At 33.9% G+C, this 20,579-nt stretch overlaps 1 protein-coding gene across 7 annotated transcripts in view; it reads right to left on the bottom strand.

Annotated features, from left to right (window-relative positions):
• RTN4 (reticulon 4) overlaps positions 1-20,579 on the bottom strand; it is a 72,105-nt gene that overhangs the window by 24,531 nt on the left and 26,995 nt on the right. The window contains 1 exon segment of one of the 7 annotated variants that reach the window (NM_001129963.1): positions 11,558-11,761. The exons of the other annotated variants lie outside the window; for them this stretch is intronic. Within the exon segment in view, the coding sequence (NP_001123435.1) occupies positions 11,558-11,591 (34 nt within the window). The 5' untranslated portion in view covers positions 11,592-11,761. 7 annotated transcript variants of the gene reach the window in all.

Genomic DNA, 20,579 nt, shown 5'->3' with positions numbered 1-20,579 from the left:
AATAAAATTAAGAGTCCAGAAATAGGCCCTTATATTTACATCAATTGATTTTGACAAGGATGCCAAGAAAGTTCAATGAAGGAAAGAAAGTTTTTTTAACAAATGGTGTTGGAACAACTGGGTATCGAACAGCAAAAGAATGAGGTTGGACCCTTCCTTACCTTACACCATATACAAAAATTAACTCAAAATGGATCCAAGACCTAAAGGGTTTAAACTACAAAACTCTTAGAAAAAAAAAAAAAAACATGTTAAAGTCTTCATATCTTTGGATTAGGCAATGGTTTCTTAAATATAACACCAGCAGCATAAGCAGTTTTTAAAAAACCCAGATAAATTAGATCTCATTAAAAATTTTTTTAAATGTGCTTTAAAGGGCACGATCAAAGTGAAAATTCAACCACAGAATAAGAGAAAATATTTACAAATTAAACATCTCATAAGAAACACGTATTCGGATTATATTAAAAAACTCCTATAACTCAACAATAAAAAGACAAATCAATTTAAAATAGGCGAAGTATTTGAATATAAATGTCTCCAAAGAATATATATCAACAGCCAGTAAGCAATGAAAAGATGCTCAGTATCATTAGTCATTAGAGAAATGCAAAACAAAACTACAATCAGATACCACTTCAGACCCACTAGGATGGCTAAAATAAAAAAGATGGACAATACAAATGTTGGCAAGAACTGATGGAGATTGAAATCCTCTTATATTGCTGATGGGTTTGTAAAATTCAGCCACAGTGGAAAAATTGTTTGGCAATTCCTCAAAAAGTTAAACAGAGTTACCGTATGACCTAGCAATTCCACTCCTTGGAATTTCCACCCAAAACACTGGAAAATCTGTGTCCACACAAAAATTTATACATGAATGTTCATACTAGCTTTATTCATAATAACCCAAATGTCCATCAACTGATGAATGGTTAAACAAAATAACGTTACAATGGAATTATTACTGGACCATAAAAAGGAATAAGTACGGATACATGCTACCTGGATGAGCCTTGAAAACATTATACTATGTGAAAGAAGCCAGACACAAAAGCTTACATGGTTGTATAGTTCTGTTTATACGAAGTGTTGAGAATAGGCACTTCTATAGAGACAGAAAGTAGATTTGTCCTTGTGGTTGCCAAGGACTAGGAGGAAGGGAGATGGGGAGTGACTGATGACGGATGTAAGATTTTTTAGGAGGATGATGAAAATATTATAAAATTAAATATAAATAATTCTATAAATATATAAAAATCAACACTTAAGAAAAAATTAAGAACTAAAAAAAAAATTTACTCATTTTAACATCTGTTTCTCTGCTAGGTCATAAGTGCTACAAGAAAGCATGTTATCTTACTACCTATATACCATGTCTGTAGAGCCAAGCATAAAACCTGAACCAACTAAACCTCCAATAAATACTACTGATTAGAACAAATGCATATTTGTGCCAGTTTAAGGCATGTACTAATACTATTTAATTTACTCAAAAATGTTTCTATGCTTTTGACCTAATATTTGTTTTATTTAAACTATTCTTAGATATCTACATTTATTAAATAATAGCAATGTTTTCAGGTAATTTATAAAATAGTAAATAAATATTGCTTTGCAGGCCTGTCTCTCCTTACTAGACCCCAAAGGACTGATGAACGCCTTTCATCTTTTATACTTTCATTATTTGCTTCATTAATATTTGCTGCACTGTCTGAATAGTGGCCATATTATTCCTAGGAATAGAAATATTTTAATTAAAGACGATAATGTTTTCAAATTAAAATCTTTAAATAAGAACTGTAGGGTCACTAAAATGCTAATTTTGGATTCCTCTGTAGTCACTTTATTAGTTCTGTTTATGTAGGAGGAGTTTAATGGCCTCTTTATTCTTGAAAAACCAAAATTAAGATAAAAGATTTGTACAAGGGAAGTTTAGCCCTTCATGGTTCCTAAAGACTTCTTCTATATGGCAGAATGAAGCGCTGTTCACATAAGGTAACCTACTGTGACCTCAACTTTAGTCTCACATAAAATGTTCATGAAATATCCTCTTAAAGATCTGAAATTAGGAGTTCTTGCTGTGGCTCAATGGGTTAAGAACCCAACTAGTATCCAGAGGATGTGGGTTGGTTCAATCCCTGGCCTCACTCAGTGGGTTAAGGATCTGGTTTTGCCATGAGCTGCAATATAGATCGCAGATATGGCTCAGACCTGGCGTGGCTGTGCCTGTGGCTGCGGCATGGAGGCTTAGTTCAGATACGACCTCCAGTCTGGAAACTTCCATATGTCTCAGATGGGGCCCTAAAAAGACCAAAAAAATAAAAAGGATCTGAAATTAATCTAACAGTGCTTTTTCCTCTTATAACAGTGGAGCATGCTTATGGATTACTAAAATAATGCTGATCAATTTAAACAAATTTTTGTCACTTAGAAAAAAGTGATTCACTTTCTGCAGTGCTTCCCCACTTTTGTATTCAAATAAAAATGTGAAAAATCTTTATTTTGATTGTGTTTTGTGCAGTGTAGAGAACAGCAGCATCCTTATCAAACTAACATTTTAATTTAAAATAATTTAATATACTATGATCTTTTATTCAAAAGAGAGACTTTTCAATGCAGAATAAGAAGAGTTACCTACATTTGGTAATCATCAACTGTTATCTGTCATAGCTAAAAATAGTGCCAGCCTTACATGCAGGGTTATCCAATTACATTTTGCCTCCAATCAAATTCTTAATGAAACTCTTCCTTGAATAGCCTGAAGTCAGGTTTCAGTTTTTAAATCTTTTGTGTGAGTGGGAAAAAAAACCATTGAACTGGGTAGTTCTAAAAGCGGTGGGAGGACAAAGAATGGTTACCAGGAAAACACCTACCTCCTAAGCAAAAGCAAATAGTTTTCTTCAGTTAAGTCAGGTAAAGAATGAGAAAGAGGGGAAACATATTTAGAAAGGAAGTTAATAAGCATAAACATACAAATATTAGAATAAGACTAAACTTTTAGTTATTTTTCACAACCATAAACCTTGTATTAATAAGTAATTATGAATTTATTAGAAAATCACAATTCCTTAAATCAAATTCTTCCCAGAACTTGCCAGGAAAAGTGGCTAGAATTCAGTTGATCATTTATTACCAGACAGTAAGCCTGTACCTCCACATAGTAAGCCTTCACTTGGCTAATAAATGGCAGGTGAAGGTCCACAAAAAGATGTGTGCAGAGTGGGAGCTTAACTCTTACAGCAAAGACAGAGGAGCTCGAATCCTATTTCTTCCTCTTCTCACTCTGACTAGATTATTTAACCTAGTTTCCCCGCATGTAAAATTAGGAAAATAACAGACACCTAACAATTTAGTTGAAACTGAAAGATTTCACATATGAAAATTCTTGGTGAACTAAACACACTAAATAAAGGTAATGTGTCAAGAGACAAAGTCAAGCAAGGCAATCAAATATTAAATACGATGCTTAACTAAGCCCTGACTTTTTAAAATGTGAATTCTACCTCCTCTGAAAGCATTGCTAACTTGGTTCAGTTAGCAAATTTCAGGTTGATGAATACCTAGTATTGCTACAAAGTATCTCAACCAAGTATCTGGCAAACAAGCATCTCTCTTGACCATCTCCCTTATCCTGTAACTAGAGTTTTTGAAAGATACACAATTTCAGGTCCTTGTCTTTTTTATCACTAAATCTTCCCTGTTTTACTTCTGACAACTTTACAGTGCATTGGCCATTTCAACCACCAAACACCTAAGGAAGAAACATTTTACAAAAAAACTAGCATGAATTCTATATTTCCCTTTTATATACTAATTTAGTAACCCCCTATTCTGAGCAAGGAACTGTGCAAGTACTTTGTATACATTATCACTAATCACAATTCTATAAAGTATTTATCATTAGCATCTTATACATAAGGCAAGTGAGGGTTTGAAGTATTATTAAATAAACTTTGCAGGGTTATAGACTGAAATTCATGTCTGACCATGAAGGTCTCATTCCTTCCATTATACCACATTTTGTATTTATCAGTACTCAAGTTTGTTTGTTTGTTTTGTTTTTTTTTGGGGGGGGGGGCTCTTTTTACGACCATACCTGCAGCAGATATGAAAGTTCCCAGGCTAGAGGCTGAATTGGAAGTGCAGCTGCAGGCCTACACCACAGCCACAGCAATGCCAGATCCAAGCCACATCTGTGACCTGCACCACAGCTCAGAGCAATATCAGGTCCTTAACCCACTGAGCAGGGCCAGAGTTCGAACCCGCATCCTCATGGATACAAGTTGGGTTCCTTAGCACTGAGCCACAACAACTCCTAAAACTTATTTTCATAATTGTTGGTTTTATGTTTCAAGATAAAGCCTTAACTCTGTTATTTGCTATGAAATCTGAGCTCTCTTTAAGTGGTTGTTTCTGCTAAAAAAAAGTCTCAGTATATCGCAGCAAGGTAAAAACTACCTATGGTGGTTGTTGCTTTCCAAAGGAAATCCAAACTTCTTGGAGATAGAGAATAAAGAGGTTCCAAAACTATCACACCAATTTACATATAGTTCATATGGTTTTCACTACTTCCTTTAATTACACATTCCATTTCCACCTTTACTAGAAGATGACGAAAAATACAGCAGACGATAATTCTAACTTTCTACTTACAACTTCACCTCTTGTTGGCATCCATACAATAGGCACCAAACCTTAGAAATACAAAATTGCTATTTTCTACTATGAATAAAAAATACATGGAAAACATATTGTTCTGTAACTCTTATTAATAACCTGGAATGAGGGGAAAAGTCAGAGCAAATTATTAGTTCAAAAAAAGGGAATGAACTTCAGTGAACTATTTATATACTTCTATAACCTTATGCACCTGTGGCACACACTCCATATAAACACTCAATGAATAAATGACTAATAGTAAAGTATTCACTTCACTGAGCAGAATAATCTCTTAATTTTTAGATTACTTAGGTGGAAAAAAAATACACAAATGGGTGTATATAACAACTATACATTTACAACAGCTATCCTTACAGAAAATCTTATGGAAAATCAGAATTTTTGCAAATCTGTAATCTGAGAATAATAATTCCTAAATCTCTCTCCATTCCCAGCTTTATTAACAATAAACTTGGGGAGTATCATTAGTATTTAATAATTTCTTAATCTTTAAGTTGCTTTGAGCTCCTTAAGAAAACACTACATAGAATAAATATAAGATAGGGGTGATATAGCACTGAAGAGAGACAAGAGTATTTTAGCATCTATCAATACCTTACACAAATCTGTAAAAGATGACTGGATTTAAAAATTTGAAAGCAGTAAAGCAGATTTAAATAGATATATTTATACATTACATACTGACAAACACACACCCATAACATAAGGAAACACTACCCATGATAAAACAGAAACAGAATTTGGTCTCAGAATATTGCTCCAAAGACGCAAAGAGAAGAACTAGCTAAATTATAAGCATCCTTGAGCCTAAATTCTAGCAAGAAATGGAAACATGTTAATAAAAAAGGAACGGAACCTAGAGGATACCTGGAGACAAAAGAAGATTTCTATTCACTGCTTCAATATTTTTCCTACATTCGAAAGCATGTAATCCAATCCCTAAAGTCACAGAGAAATTCTTTCTTGGCCCACAGAGCCCTCACTAGGCTTGTTATAAAAACCATGTGACTATACTGAACTTTAACCAAACTCACCTTCTTTCATAGCTAGTGTGAGAGACTACTTACTGCCTCTTTCAGTGCAGAGTGAGAAACATACAAAAAGATGTCACGGTTCGACTACAAATGAATAAAACATCAAAACATGGATTATTTCAGCTTTTATAATTTTCAGTCTTCAACTGGTCAAGTATAAACATAAATTGTAGAATAAAGACAAAGTCCCTATGCCACTAGAATAATTTAATCTCTAGTTTTCTTGGTTTCCTTACCTGTAAAACAAAAATAAATATTAAGATGTCTTATATGAAGGTATAACCTAAAAATCTGGATTTACAAAAGTAGCTTAAATTACTTAATTGCTCCTTTAAGAAGGGGTAAGGCAGGGAATCCCTTTTATTTACCCCGTTTGAAAAAACAATCTTTAAAAATTTCCAAGAATGGATGTATATAAAGCTAAGGAGAAAACCTGGCTGAACATCAAAGTTCCTATTCTCTTACTTTGTTGAAAAGCTGTGCAGAGTCAATGAGAAGACACAGTGATGAAGCCACCACTGTTTCTGCCTTCAATATGTACATATTATATATAATATATAATAAATATAAAGTAATATAAGCCACAAAATAAAAGCAAGAGATGGACGTTCTGAGGAACACTGGATTATGTCCACCTGGGAGGATTAGTGAATACTTCAGGAAAGACTGGGCCTTTGATGACTTGACTAAAATGAAATGGGAAGAAGGAATTTAGACAGAAAAACACAAGCAAATGCAAAGAACAGGCATGTTGAGCGAAAAAGTCCTTCAATGTGGCTGAAGACAAAGTAATGATAGGATTATCAAGGCTAGAACTAGACCACAGAATGCCTTCTCAAAGTCCAGGATAGATACTAGGAACTTAATTTGAAAAGTAAAGAAAAAGCCCTTAAGTGGTATACTTAGAGCCATACTTTAATAAGATTAATTTGGCTTGACACATAAGATTTAGCAAAAAAACAGAAGTTCCTTAGGAATATCCTTAGGAATATCCAGATGTGGGTAAATGAAGAAAAGAGAGGATGTTTCCATTGCTCCCATTACTATCCATCAAGACTTTAAACCATATATAGGACAAAACAATTGCAAATTTACTCTTTCAAATTAAATGTGGTTCTCATCAAATAATTTACTTAAAATTGACAAAATAGCTATCTCACAAAGAGTTAAAACCATCAGAAATGCGTATGTTGTATATAATCTTGGCCAAGGTCTCAGGACAGATTTTCCTAATACATTGCTCAAAATAATTTGTATCTTTCTGGAGGGAAGTTTTGCAACATGAACCAACAACCTAAATACTATAATTCTGCAATTTGGAAATAATCATGAATAAAAACAATAATTTACATTCAATTATATTCATTTTAGCATTGTTCATACTTGCAAAAACTTTAGGAATAGCTTGAATACTTAACTACATGGGATTAGCAGTATGTATTTAGACTATTATACCCATTAAAACAATGTAGAGTATTTTTTAAGTGAAAGTACTTCCCCATTTAGTGGGAAAAAAAAGATTACAGAACAAAATGTACCACATGTACCCCCTTGCAACACATGCACACACCATTAGAAATGTACACCAAAACCACTCTGTGAAATGAGTTTTATTCTTCCATAGACCTTCACAATTTTCTACCACACACACACACAGACACGCATACACAAAGTTTTGAGCTACTAAACCAAAATCTAGAAGAAATACCTAATGAACGACTAAACATTGGATTTCAACTAAGTTTAGAACTGAAACACAGGATCTTCCTCCAATCAATGGGTCTTGCAATTGATTAATGCCCCAGGTCCCTTCTCTGGAATTTTTTGGGGTGTTTTTTTTTTTTTTTTTTTTTTTTTGGTTTTTTGGTTTGTTTGGTTGGTTGGGTTTTGGGAGGCATTCACAGGGATTAAGTAAGGCAATTACTTCAAGCAGCAAGACCTCTGCTTCTCTCTTCCTGAATGGTAGTGTGAGTATGCACCTGTACCCATGTAACCTTAAGCTTTGAAAGAAACTACAAGTGACTTAGCAAAGGTAGAGGTCAAGGAGCCCTACAAGAACTTCTTCATGAAGTATGCTCCAGAAGTGGTACAAAGCCAGTCTGCCTCACCGTATACTCAAACTGAATTTAAATGCTAGAAACATTTCTGTCCCCAACCTACAGACTTTTCTCAAAGGTCAACTACAGCATGTTAACTGCCAAATCCCAAAAGCATTAATAATAATGGGCAGTGCTAGAGGTCCCTGGTGGCCTAGCAATTAAGGATTCAGCATTGTCACTGATATGGCTTGAATTCAAACCCTAGTCTGGGAACTTCTGCATTCTGTGAGTGTGGCCAAAAAATAAATATTTATTTATTTTATTTTATCATTAAATTAAAATCTCCTTTTTAAAAATGTGGGCAGTGTTGCACATATTCTTAAACTTCAACAGGGTCCACAATCATTTCTCAGTCTTCATATTTAACTACTTCTCTGTAGTATTTGACCACTCTTCCCTTTTTGAAAATAGGGAACCAGCACTATCCTTCTTTCCCTGCTCTGACTATAACTTCCTGTTCCTGCATGTCCCTACAATGTAGGTTTTAGGCTTTCTGTCCTTAAATTCCATTCTCTATGAAATATCCTTGCAGTATTCATGTCTCACCTTGCATTCAATTCCCCATTTTTCATTCATCATTAAACCTGCCGTTTCTATGAGCTTCAGAGACATTCTATCACTTCAAATTTGAAGGTTCCAAAACAGAACTTGGCATTATTACTACCTACCTTAGCTCTATTTCGACTAATAATAAAGTACTAGCATTGCCAAGGTTTCACTCTGACTGAAATTTCATGTTGTCCTTTGAGTCCCTCCCTCACCCTAGCCCCACAAATCTATGTCAAATGTCAAGTACTCCTCTCTTAAATTCTCAAATCTGTCATTTCCTTTTCAGGCCAAGTTCAGGCACTATTTGCTTTTAAACCTGGGCACAAATACGGCCATCCTATTCTCCTTCTAAGTGCCTCTGCAATTTATCTTACACAACACCCTAAAACAGTCTTTTAAATCTCCTATCATTTTATCACTCCGTACTTTAATGGAAGAGCCTATTTCCAAAGGCTCTTTATTTCCTTTATAATAAAATCCAAAACCCAATGACTTCTGCAATCTGGTTCAGGGTATCTTTTTAAAAACCAGAAAACATCAAAACGGGAGCTTCAGAAATCACGCAAAAGAGGAAACTGAAGACCAAAAAGGGTAAGTCTCTTACTCAGACCAAAATCAAATTAAACTAGAAAAAAGAAACTTAAACACTTAAATTTGCCTGATTATAACATGAATTACAACAGGGTGCTGAATACAGTGCCACATTCTTCCCCTGTAAATTCTGATTTGGTAGATCTGAAGAGGATCACAGCAATCCATATTTTTAAAAAGCACTAGGTGAGTCTCATCTTCAAAGAAGTTTGATGAAACCTAACCTAGATCTTGCAAATCTTCTATACTCTTAGATCATATCAACTTATCTTTCAACTACTATCCTATAAAGATTCTTTTCTACCCAAAAAGCTGTATTCACTGTCTCAAAAATACCTTGTTTAGTGGTTACATCATTCTCCCCCGACCCAAATGCCTAAACCTATCATTCCTTTCTATTTTAAGTGCTTCAAAAATCTTTTGACCTGTCTTAATCAATGCTTCCCATATAACCCAAAAAATCAAGTATGACATAGATTTAATTTGTTTTTAATATCCTGCTAACAACAACAGGAAATTCAAGAAGAAAAATATGTAAAAGAATATCAATTATTAATGTTGGTCTTAGCCTGAAAGATAAATGCTTTAAATACTAGCCATTCGGCCAAAAACAACCCAATGTTTAAAAAACACTGAAATCAGAGTATCTCTCACTTCTTTTATACCTTCATATGCTACCATCATCAGATGACTGAATGTGTTTCTACCATGGCACTTAGAGGGTAGAGGGGTGGTAAAGAAAGCAGCAGGGAAAAAAAAAATGGCCTTAAGTTTTTTTGTTTTGTTTTTTAATATACCTAGAGAGCTTAGATTAGATACTTTCCTCTATTGTTACACTTTTCATAAAACGAGAAAAAACTCATTCCATGGCAGCTTCAGCTTCTCACTGATTTCCATTTATGCTGTAATCTATAATCTACAACATTAAAATTAGCTGCTGATAAAGAGAATACTAAAATAAACCTTAACCAATGAATCAGAAAGAGTCTTTCCAAGCAAAAAAAGCCAAAGACAAGCATTAAAAAAAAAAAAAAAAAAATCAAGCCACTTCACTTACAAAGTGAGCCTCCCCAGAGATATTTAAGAGTAAATTTGATTTTATATTTAGTATCTAAAAATAATCAAAATAAATCTTTGGTATAATATGCACTATACTGGATCTTAATTTCTCCAGTCTCAAAATATCCTTAAATTAGTTGAGTACATAAAGAATTTAAGATGTTATTAAATGGACTAAGGTTCAAATTACAAATACAGAGCCTAAAAAGTTGCAGAATAGGCCCAGATGTGACTTTTCGCCTATTTTTTAAAGCCTATATTCCCTGTATTGTTAGCACTACTATCATTTTTACTAATCAAAAACTAGTGTAGCAATTCACCTTTCACTTTGTAATGCTAATGGTCAGAAAGATGAAGAAATAAAAATCCTTCTCTTCATTAAATTCACACATAAAAAACCATAGAGATAAAAATCCAAAGACGTATTATTTTCTGTTCTTTAAATTGTAACTATAAAAGCTTTCCAATGTCTCAATATGAACAAGATTAAGCTCATGTTTTCCCCACAATACTTTATTGAACAAATTTTTAAAAGAATACTGTAAAGGTTACTGTAATTAGCTCCACAGATTGCTTTTAGAAACATTATCACCAACCCTGCTAAAATTCTGCTATAGAAATAAATAATGTTTTAAATTATAAAACTTGAACATGGCCAAAAAAAAAAAAACTGCTTGTGTGGAATGTCTAGTTGGACTACTTAAAAATAGCTCTAATAATTTTTAAGACAATTTATTGTAACGCCAGGTATACAGTCTACTACCTTCCCTTTTTCTTAAAATGGCACATTTAACCACTGACATAATAAAATATTTTTTAAATATTCATTACACTTATGCGCTTAAATTCTTACACAATCCCGATCCACTGAGACTTGAAAGGATCTGGGCTTTCAAGGGGGAGGAAAAGGGATCAAGATCACTGATTGGTTATTACAAGGACAAGGGTTAGTGACTTAAATATAGACACACATTTAAAACTACCATGTATACATTTTAACCATTTTAAGATATACAAAATTATAATCTAATTAAAAGGCCACTGGTAGTAACTTCAAAGATTTAATAATAAGATTTCCAAAGAAGAAAACGAGCTTATTGTAAATGCAAGATCTTGCTACCTACAGACCTTTGGATAGAATTTCAACCATTCCGAGAGTCAGCTTTTTAAAAAAATAGTCACAGAAAATATGTCATTATGAAATACAAAGATGGAAATGTAGATTCATCACACCAAAGTGACCAACAAATGAAATATGTTAAAACTAAACAGTTTACAATGTGCAATATTAAAGAATAGAACCTAATCAAAGATCGGAATGCAGAGACTAAATCAAATGCCAGTGAAACAGAACAGCATGACATTTTCTCATACATAACCAAATGCAAAAACATTTGAAATAGCTCTTTTAACTCTTTACTCTTAAACCTTCCACAGGCTTCATTTGCAATCCAAAATATATCTAAATGGCAAAGCTTATTCATAGAAATATTTTGTTGGTTACATAAAAAAAACTGAATAAAGGTTAAAAAGCAGATATACCCTTGTCCTTCCAATTTTTCTTCTGACCGTCCATCTCTTGTCACGATCTGCCCTCCAGATGCAATTATCAATTATGCATACCAACAGAAAAGCTGTAACTGCAAAAATCTACCCCCTGAGACATGAAATATGTTTCCTCAACCGAAGTCTGCAGTCTCCTCTGCTGCACAACTGCAGTCACCTGACGCCTTCTGGGTGTGGAGCAGTCTGACGCAGTGCAATCTGTAACTAGGCTACTAATACTCAGGCACTACCGCCTTCTATCTGTTTATTGTTCTAGTCTTTTGCTTGTTGCTCAGACCAAACAAAGCTACTTTTGCAGGGGGAGGGGCAAGCTACCAAAAGAAAGAAAAGGGGGTTGTTCTGGCAGAGTTAAGCATTGTATATACTTGAAATACACTTCAAGCCATGTGCAGTTTTTTTTTTGTTTTTTTTTTTTGACAGGGGAATTTACTGATGGTTTTCAGCTTCATTTAAAACTTTAAAATCAATAGTTACCTGATAAGATAAAAATGGACTGATCCAAAGAAGGGTAATAACTTAAATTTCAAGTCTGGTAAATGCTGAGTCTCTTACTTGCTTCTAAATAATCAGCATTTTGCACCCTTATAAGGAAGGGCATGACAGGAGAATCATGAAGTCAAATTATTAATATTTATTGAATATATGTTAAATTTCAATAGAAAAAAATTATATTCAATTTTAGCAGTTGAATACATATTTCTAACGTAATATTATTTTTTTCTTCTGTTACAACTATGGAAATCCAGAGACTTGCAAATATATACTTATTCTTATCACCTGCTCCAACTCAATCTTTCAATAAATATCTATTAGACACCACTGCAGGTACTATTAATAGACTTGGCTTGAGGAGAAATATTCATGTGCTAATTATATCATTTGCTTTGGGAAAAGGATATAATAACAAGCTAAAATTTTACTGATAAATACAAAGACAAATCCATAAAGAATTCCTGAAATTTTTGTTCAAATTTATGAAACTGGCATTCATTCCAGTGCAAAATATTAAGTCTTTACTAATGTTTCACAACTGGTTTAACTGATGGTTTACTGGTTTAATCATTAATCATTAAGCAGAAACATATAATGACAAATCAGCGAAAATATCTTCAAATGTGCGATATATTGAAGTATCATAAGATATGCAGCCTAAGGACGAAAGTACATACTTCGTAAGACTATACAGGTACACTTGAAATAGGTATAGTATTTTTTGGAACTTCCCATAAAACTGTGTAGGCTGCAAAACTCTGCAAAATCCTTCATATCAGAAGCAGCCTGAATATCAAGGGACTCAGTTCTTTGCCTCTATGCCTAAATGCAAACATAAATAAAGCGGAGCAATTTTTAAAGAGCGTCTAGTATTCTCAGTTCAAAAGTTAATATTTAACTTTATTCACTGAACCCCTGCAAAATGTGGTATTTGAGAACACTGTCACCAACTCATATCATGGCTGAGAATGTCTGGCCTCTCCATGCAACAGTTAGAAATCCCAAACTAGGCAGTAAATACATAATATTTCCAAAACAGTATTTCCTAATAATGAATCCCTTAAGGCTGAAGGCCAATAAATACTTTAGCATTAGAATAACACACTCAAAAACAGCACCCAAACACTGTTTTCAAATCAGAGATTACTACACTAATAAAAGGGGGGTGGGAGGAGATTTCTTGAAGCAAAGGTATTACCATTCATGTTATTCACATTTTCTGGTACTGGACTAGGTTCAATAATTTTTAAAAATCATCTGAGCGAATAAGAATGTGTAAATTCATTTACCTAAACACTAAATATACTTAATAGCTCCCCTGGCAGATTAAAAAGTCAAACTAGGAGCCCTGAAATTTAATCTTATATATAGCAATATCTAATTTTTTTAATTTTTATCATCTTGGGAATTCAGGCTATTATATTAAGTTACAGGGAAAATTAGCTAAGATAAATCAATTGACATTTTGCCCATTTCTTTCCTAGAAAGTTTTAAAACTAAAGTTGTTTTAAGCTTGGTAATCTAAGAGAAATGTGGTTAAATTTGAAAATCTTGATGAGACAAATGTGCTAAAAAGGTAAAGTCATCGGGCTAGGCTTATTGTACTAGGAGGAGCAAATAAATGACTTAGTGTATGCAAAAGACCTTAGGACAGTGCCCTACAAAAAGTGACCCTGTGCGCTAGCTGTTTACTAGTAAACTACAAGGAGACAAAGTCTGTAAAACACATATAAGAAAGTGCATATATTATGCCATTCAGTCTAGGCAATAACACAATAACCTCTCTGAACAGAAGAACCCCTCTACACACACACAAACTATGGTGCCAGGCTATCTGGTTCCATTCTCCCCCAGCTGAGAAAAATTTATCTTTGGATAGTTTATAGGTCCTATTTCATATCAAATCTCAATAGGCAAACAATGAACACAAATCTGTTTTTTAAAAAACCCTCCATTTATTTTGTTTTCCTTCAAGTATTTAACATTTTGTTTAATGAATGAAAAATTATTCCAAGGATTATTTCCAAACAGAGCAGATACATACCTAGTTGATTATTTTGGATAAGGAACCTATTTTCCTCCCTTAAAAGTAAAGGCTTCCAAAGGGGGGGACCACAGAAGATCCCTTCATTTACAATGCGAGCAAATAAAAGTGCTATTTGAATTCTAAGTCCTACTGTGTATTATGTATAGGGGGTAGGAGGAGGGTTATCCTTCTTCTCCTGAACTCAAAATCAGCCTAACAGAGAACTTCTGAAATAAAATTTCAGAGTTCATGATTGGCAACTTCCCATTCCTTCATGTCCACATAACCCAGTACCTCCCCTAGCATGTCAAAACCCAACACCCCAAACCTCCTCAAGCATATCCCTAATTCCTTTCCAAAAGGCTATCAGGCTCTAAAACTACATACACTTTATGTTTCTCTTCTCTCATATCTCAAATCAAAACTCTCATTTTCTTAGTGCACCTTATCTCATTAGCGGGAAAATTATATGATTAAGTCTTTCAAAGGAATAAATTCCTTTCTCTATAATGCTCTCATAAATACTGGGGAGGGGTGCAGAGGCTTATATCTCAGTGGCAGGATCTCAGACAGTGGAAGACTGTTTTTGGAATAGACAGCAATATGAAAGCTGTAAGACCGCCCAGCTCAACTCTCCCAAGATATCCCTCCTTTATCATTTCATTCCTTCCTCTAATTCTGAACCCCAGAGAAACTCAGGTTTTTGTCTTGCTTTGTTTGCTTTTCAATGTTAAGAGATCAAGGGAAATAAGTGAGAGAGAAGTGGTCATTCGGACTGAAAGTGCTACTCTCTAAATTGGGGGTTGCTTGTATACAACTATTGATAGCTAATACTTCTCCTTTCTGGCAATAGATAATAGAATTTTAAATATATATATATATATATGCACACACACATAAATATTACATATATATACACTATTTTTAAACTTATTTTAAAATTTATATTATTCAGAGCTATACAAAAGCATGAAACTAAACATATATCTCATTACCAAAAGATATTAATGCTGTTTAACACCATACGCTGTAATATAATGCCCTCTATGGACTAAATTATAGCACTTCAACATTAACTACTGAATTGAACCTTAAGACATGAATTAAGACTTTAGTCTAGAAAATGAGTAAGTTAAAATAAAAATAATGAGCATTTTATGGTCTATAAAAAATTTCATATAAGCTGCTGAAAATGAACACTAAAAACCATACAGAAACTGAAAGTGATCCTATTCAATGAGAACTAAGTAAATGACTTCTTGTATTATTATTTAAAATAAATATACAGATATTCCAAAAGATCCAAAGCACTTTTAAACTTGGAGTTAAAAAAAACTTAATAGTCATTAGGTTCTGAACAGATCTGTTAAAACTTTTTAAGTTTTCATTAAAGTTCCTATTTGGGGGAATGTCTGAGGTCCTTTCATGTTTACAGCAGCATGATTCCATTTGTTTGACTTAATACAATGTGTCAAGATTCAAAATACTTTTATAAAGGCATTTTCAAAGTTATTTCTTAGTTTGAAGCAAACATCCACAGCTCATTAAATTTCTTTGCCCAACTGAATTTCCACACAGTCAATTATAGAGGATGCCATAGACCTTGTTTCTATGTACAACACTAGATGGCACCAACACCATATATAGTTGGTGTTGTATAGTTGGCTGTCCAACCCAAAGCATGCAATCTGGCAAAAACTATTCTCAATTTTCTGGCTTTTTTAGGATTGTTGCCTGTTACTAGGGTACTAGATCAGAGTGTGATGGGAATAGGAAAACAGCTCCCCTGGTACTAGGGTACTAGATCAGTGTGTGATGGGAATAGGAAAACAACTCCACCACCAAAAGGGCATGTGGAATTAAAATGATCTCTGACCAGAATTCAAAATCAATTTTGAACAGATCACAATTAAATGTAAAAATCAAACTATGAATTAGTAAAAAAAAAAAAAAAAAAAAAGTATGTTTCCCATGTGAAAATTGAAAATGTCCACTAAAATGTAAAGTAAAATAAAAATTACTTAGAAAACTAAAGGAAAACAGTAGTATGAAAAGAATTTGCATCCACCGTATGTAAAGAACTCTCCTAAACTCAGAATGAGGTGAACTTATAAATTTTAAAATGGGCAAAGGGTATGAACAGGCAATTTGCAAAAGAAATACAAACAGCCAATAAACATATGAAACGTGTTCACCTTCACTAATAATCAAAGATCAAAACAGAAAGATATTTCTTTAACCTATCAAACTGGTAAAGGTAAAAAAAAAAAAAAAAAAGCCAGGTACAAACTGCCTGGAAGGATACACTAGAAGTTCTAGGAGGTGACTGTAGGAAGGAGATGAGGGAGCTAGCAAGACAGGAAGACTTGCTATAATTGTACTTTCTGAACTCTGTATAATGTGTAATTCATTAGCTTTCAAAAGAAGTTATTAATTGTTGGTGATTAACAGAGAATTGGATTTTTTTTCTTATGCCATGAGGAAGGATACAAATGAGTACAAGTTTTCTGATGTTTGCCAATTTCTGTCAAAACTCTTAAAAATGCTCATATTCATTCACCTAGGATTCTATTTCTAGCAATTTATGGAAAAGAATAATTCAGAGATATGTGAAACATATAGAGAGGTTATTTATCAATAAAAAATGCTGAAAACAATCTAAGGGCCCTAGTGAACTGACTGGATAAATTATAATAATCCAATACCAAAGAACACTAAAGCATTAAATAATCATGCAGCAAAAGAATAAAGACAGGGAAATACTGTCATATTTACTGCTAAATTTTTTAAAACTATAAGCAATATGAAAAGTATAATCCCAGTCTTGAAAAACACTTTTTTCACTGCATTCATAAGGTATACATATGCATGGAAAATAGACTAGAATAATAAATATATTCTAAAATATTAGCAATGATTATGTCTGGGCAAAACAATTATAAATTTTTTCAATGTTTTTCTCTATTTCTCAAATTTGTACAAAGAACATTATTTCAGATTGCTTCAAGTACTGCTGCCCTGACTTCAGTGAAAGTTAGCAGGTCCTTCAGAGAAATTTTGACTAATAAATTTTTTTGGCCACGTCTATGCATGTGAAAGTTCCCCGACCTTGGATGGAACCCACACCAAAGCAGTGACTAACAACACTGGATCATTAACCCACTGCCCACAAGATAACTCCTTTGACTACTAAATTTAATTGAAGCTAAATATATTAAAACATTTGCCCAGGGTCATATGGCTAATCAGTGATAAAACCAGGCCTAGAACTTAGGTCCATAAGAGATGCCCAAAATGAAGTTGCAGCAATGCATCTTTTACGGTACTTATTTCCTATTTATTTTCAATCTGTATTGGACCCACAATAAGCACCACATAAAAACAAACTAGGAGTTCAGTCATGGCACAGAGGAAATGAATCCAACTAGGAACCATGCGATTGCGGTTCGATCCCTGGCCTTGCTCAGTGGATTAAGGATCGGGCACTGCCATGAGCTGTGGTGTAGGTCACAGATGTGGCTCAGATTTGACATTGCTGTGGCATAGGCTGGCAGCTGTAGCTCCAATTAGACCCCTAGCCTGGGAACCTCCATGTGCCGCAACTGCGGCCCTAAAAAGACAGAAAGACCAAAAAAAACCAACTAATTCAACAATGTCAGTGTTTAAGTAAATATAATCAATGTTTTATTAATAAGACAGTTTCTAAAGAAAATCATGGACTTGGAAAATGGACTTGTGGCTGCCTGATGGGAGAGGAGGGAGTGGGAGGGATTGCAAGCTTGGGCTTATCAGACACAACTGAGAATAGATTTACAAGGAGATCCTGCTGAGTAGCATTGAGAACTATGTCTAAATACTCATATTGCAACAGAACAAAGGGTGGGGGAAAAATGTATACATGTAAGGATAACTTGATCCCCTTGCTGTACAGTGGGAAAAAAAAATTTTTTTTAAATAAATTTCAATTATAAAAAAAAAGACAGTTTCTAATTTAGCTACATTGTACATTTACTAAAAGCTTTCCAGTTAAATATATTTCTACTCAATGTGTTAATAAACATTTTCATTTTTTTAGAGTACTTAAATTTCTACTTTTATCAGATTAACTGCTCACTGTCCTAATCGAAGTTCATAAAAAATCAAAAAGCACCCCAAATATGTTCACTAAAATTTATTTTAACAAAAATCTGCTATCTGTAATGCTTTACTGTGAAAAAAACAAAGGCTATATCATCAATCTTTTAAATGTAAGAAAAATGTTTTAAGTCATAAACACCATCAAAAGAAAACTTATTCATCTTTTAACCCATATTTATAAGTATACATAAATTGGCAAAGGATAACTTTTAATTCTTTACCTAGTTAAGGAGCCATTTTGCAGTGAGTTCTTTATTATGGTAAAACTTTGTTTATTCCTAGATAACACACAGTTTAAGTATAATGAATAATCAATTTGTGATTGGTTTATCCTTCACTCACCAATAGATAAACAGGTCGCAAAATACAATCTATATTCTGATTACGAACTGAAAACATTCTGTGTATTAGTGGCAAAGCAAGCAACCAACAAACACGTATTAAGCAATCACTATCATAAGTCAAGATCTCAGTGATCTGGATAAGAGATACTAGTACCTTTCTTTACCAACGACCTACCAACAACATAGATACCAACAACTGAATAGGGTTATTCAGTCTCCACAACCAACAGAATGTTACCTTCATCCTGCTATCCCTACCAATGGAAGACCTCATGAGAAAATGTACATAGAAACCAACTTGCTAGACTTTACAAAATGTCTTGCATTGGTTAGTGCCCTCAACATAACAGGTATGTAATAAAAGCAGCAGCACCCTGGTTGTCTGCTAAATTTAGGACAGTAACTGCTCATTCTAAAATGGGGAAACTGTGAAAGGGACAAAACCTAGGACGACATCCTAGTTCACTTGCTAGAAAAGACCTTCCTTGTGGAATTGAATAAGAACAATATAAATAAGAAAGTTAGCCCAATGTGTGGAACACATGAGAAGCTCAAAAGTATTGTACTTAACTACAGTATTTTCTATGTAACCTTGGGAAAGTTTCTTAACATCCCTAGTCTTGGGTTTTGTCATCCATAAAATGGTTCCTTCTTTCAGATTATGGTAAAGCCTATGTGAAAGTGCTTGGTGCTTAAAGGTTTTCCCATTAATGGTAATCTCCCCTTTCCAGGTAAAATGCAGAGAATTTGGCTTCTTCCATCAGCCTTTCAAAATTTCTTAATTTAAAAATGTCCTAAATAGAAAGAAAACCTAAAACTGAAAGCAAACAAATAAATTAATCTAACTTCATTTCAAATGATTATTATAACTTCACTGAAGGTGTGAATAGGTAGAAGGAAAAGGGAAAATAAAACGAATCCAAGTAACCTGTACTTGACTATATACACATTCAATCTTAGTGTCAGGAGCTGAGTTCGCAAAAAAAAAAAAAAAAAAAAATCCTGAACTTTTATTATGTTTCTTATAATGATATTATAAAGAATTCTAAAACTATTTTAGATGTATTCAAGGATTAAACAAATGAGTAAATGTAATGGTACTGTTAGGAGCCAGGTTCTCACTATAGAAGGAACATACAAATATTTGATCTCTTCTCTCCTCTGTATATTCTTCAACTGAGATGTCACAGTCCATCACATCAAACTACTCTCTTGCCGCTATCCTCAACACCTTTGACCCACTGTCTTCCTACTGTCCATCTAGCAAAACACAACCTTGAATCAATATAGGCATTTGCCTTTTCTGAACCCACACCAAGGCTGCTGGGCACAGTCAAAGAAAAGTCACCCTACCACACAGACCACCCTTCAACCTTGACTAGGCTCATAATGCACTACCTTTGCTTCCCTAGTCAGAAGGTACCTCAGACTTCCTAAACCCAATCATGTTCCAGCAAATGACCAACACACTGTTTTTAATAAACATAAATCAACTTCCAGCCACAAAACCTCAGCCATACTTTCTCTTCCATTCATTACAATCAAGTCTTTCAAAATCCTTCTATCTCTGTAAGCTCCTTTCTCCACCTAAATTCCAGATCTCATCCCATGCACTCCGTCTAAGTACACATTTAATTAGACTTTCACTCTTACCTTGAAAAAAGGCCCTTCCTTATTAATCCCATTCTTTCCCTCATGCTTGCTAACACTTTTTCTCCATATTCTCAAATTTCTTAACAATTGCCAACATTTTAGGATCCCTTTGCTCAAGTCTCACTCATGCCTCAACTCAAAACTCTAGCCTAGACCAATCACACCACTGACAGGACAACATCTTGTTTCTTCTGACAAAATCTCAATGCCTATCTTAACTGAACTCTCTGGTAACTGATAATGTTGACCAATTCTTCCATCTTAAATCCTCCTCTTCCCTCTTCTCCCCCAATTGATGCCTCTAGCTTTACTTAGTTTCTTTGAGCTCATGATAAATACACACATA

Source organism: Sus scrofa, chromosome 3, assembly GCF_000003025.6.
Source record: "Sus scrofa isolate TJ Tabasco breed Duroc chromosome 3, Sscrofa11.1, whole genome shotgun sequence".
Taxonomy (NCBI): Eukaryota; Metazoa; Chordata; class Mammalia; order Artiodactyla; family Suidae; genus Sus; species Sus scrofa.
This window is presented reverse-complemented; position numbering and strand designations above follow the sequence as displayed.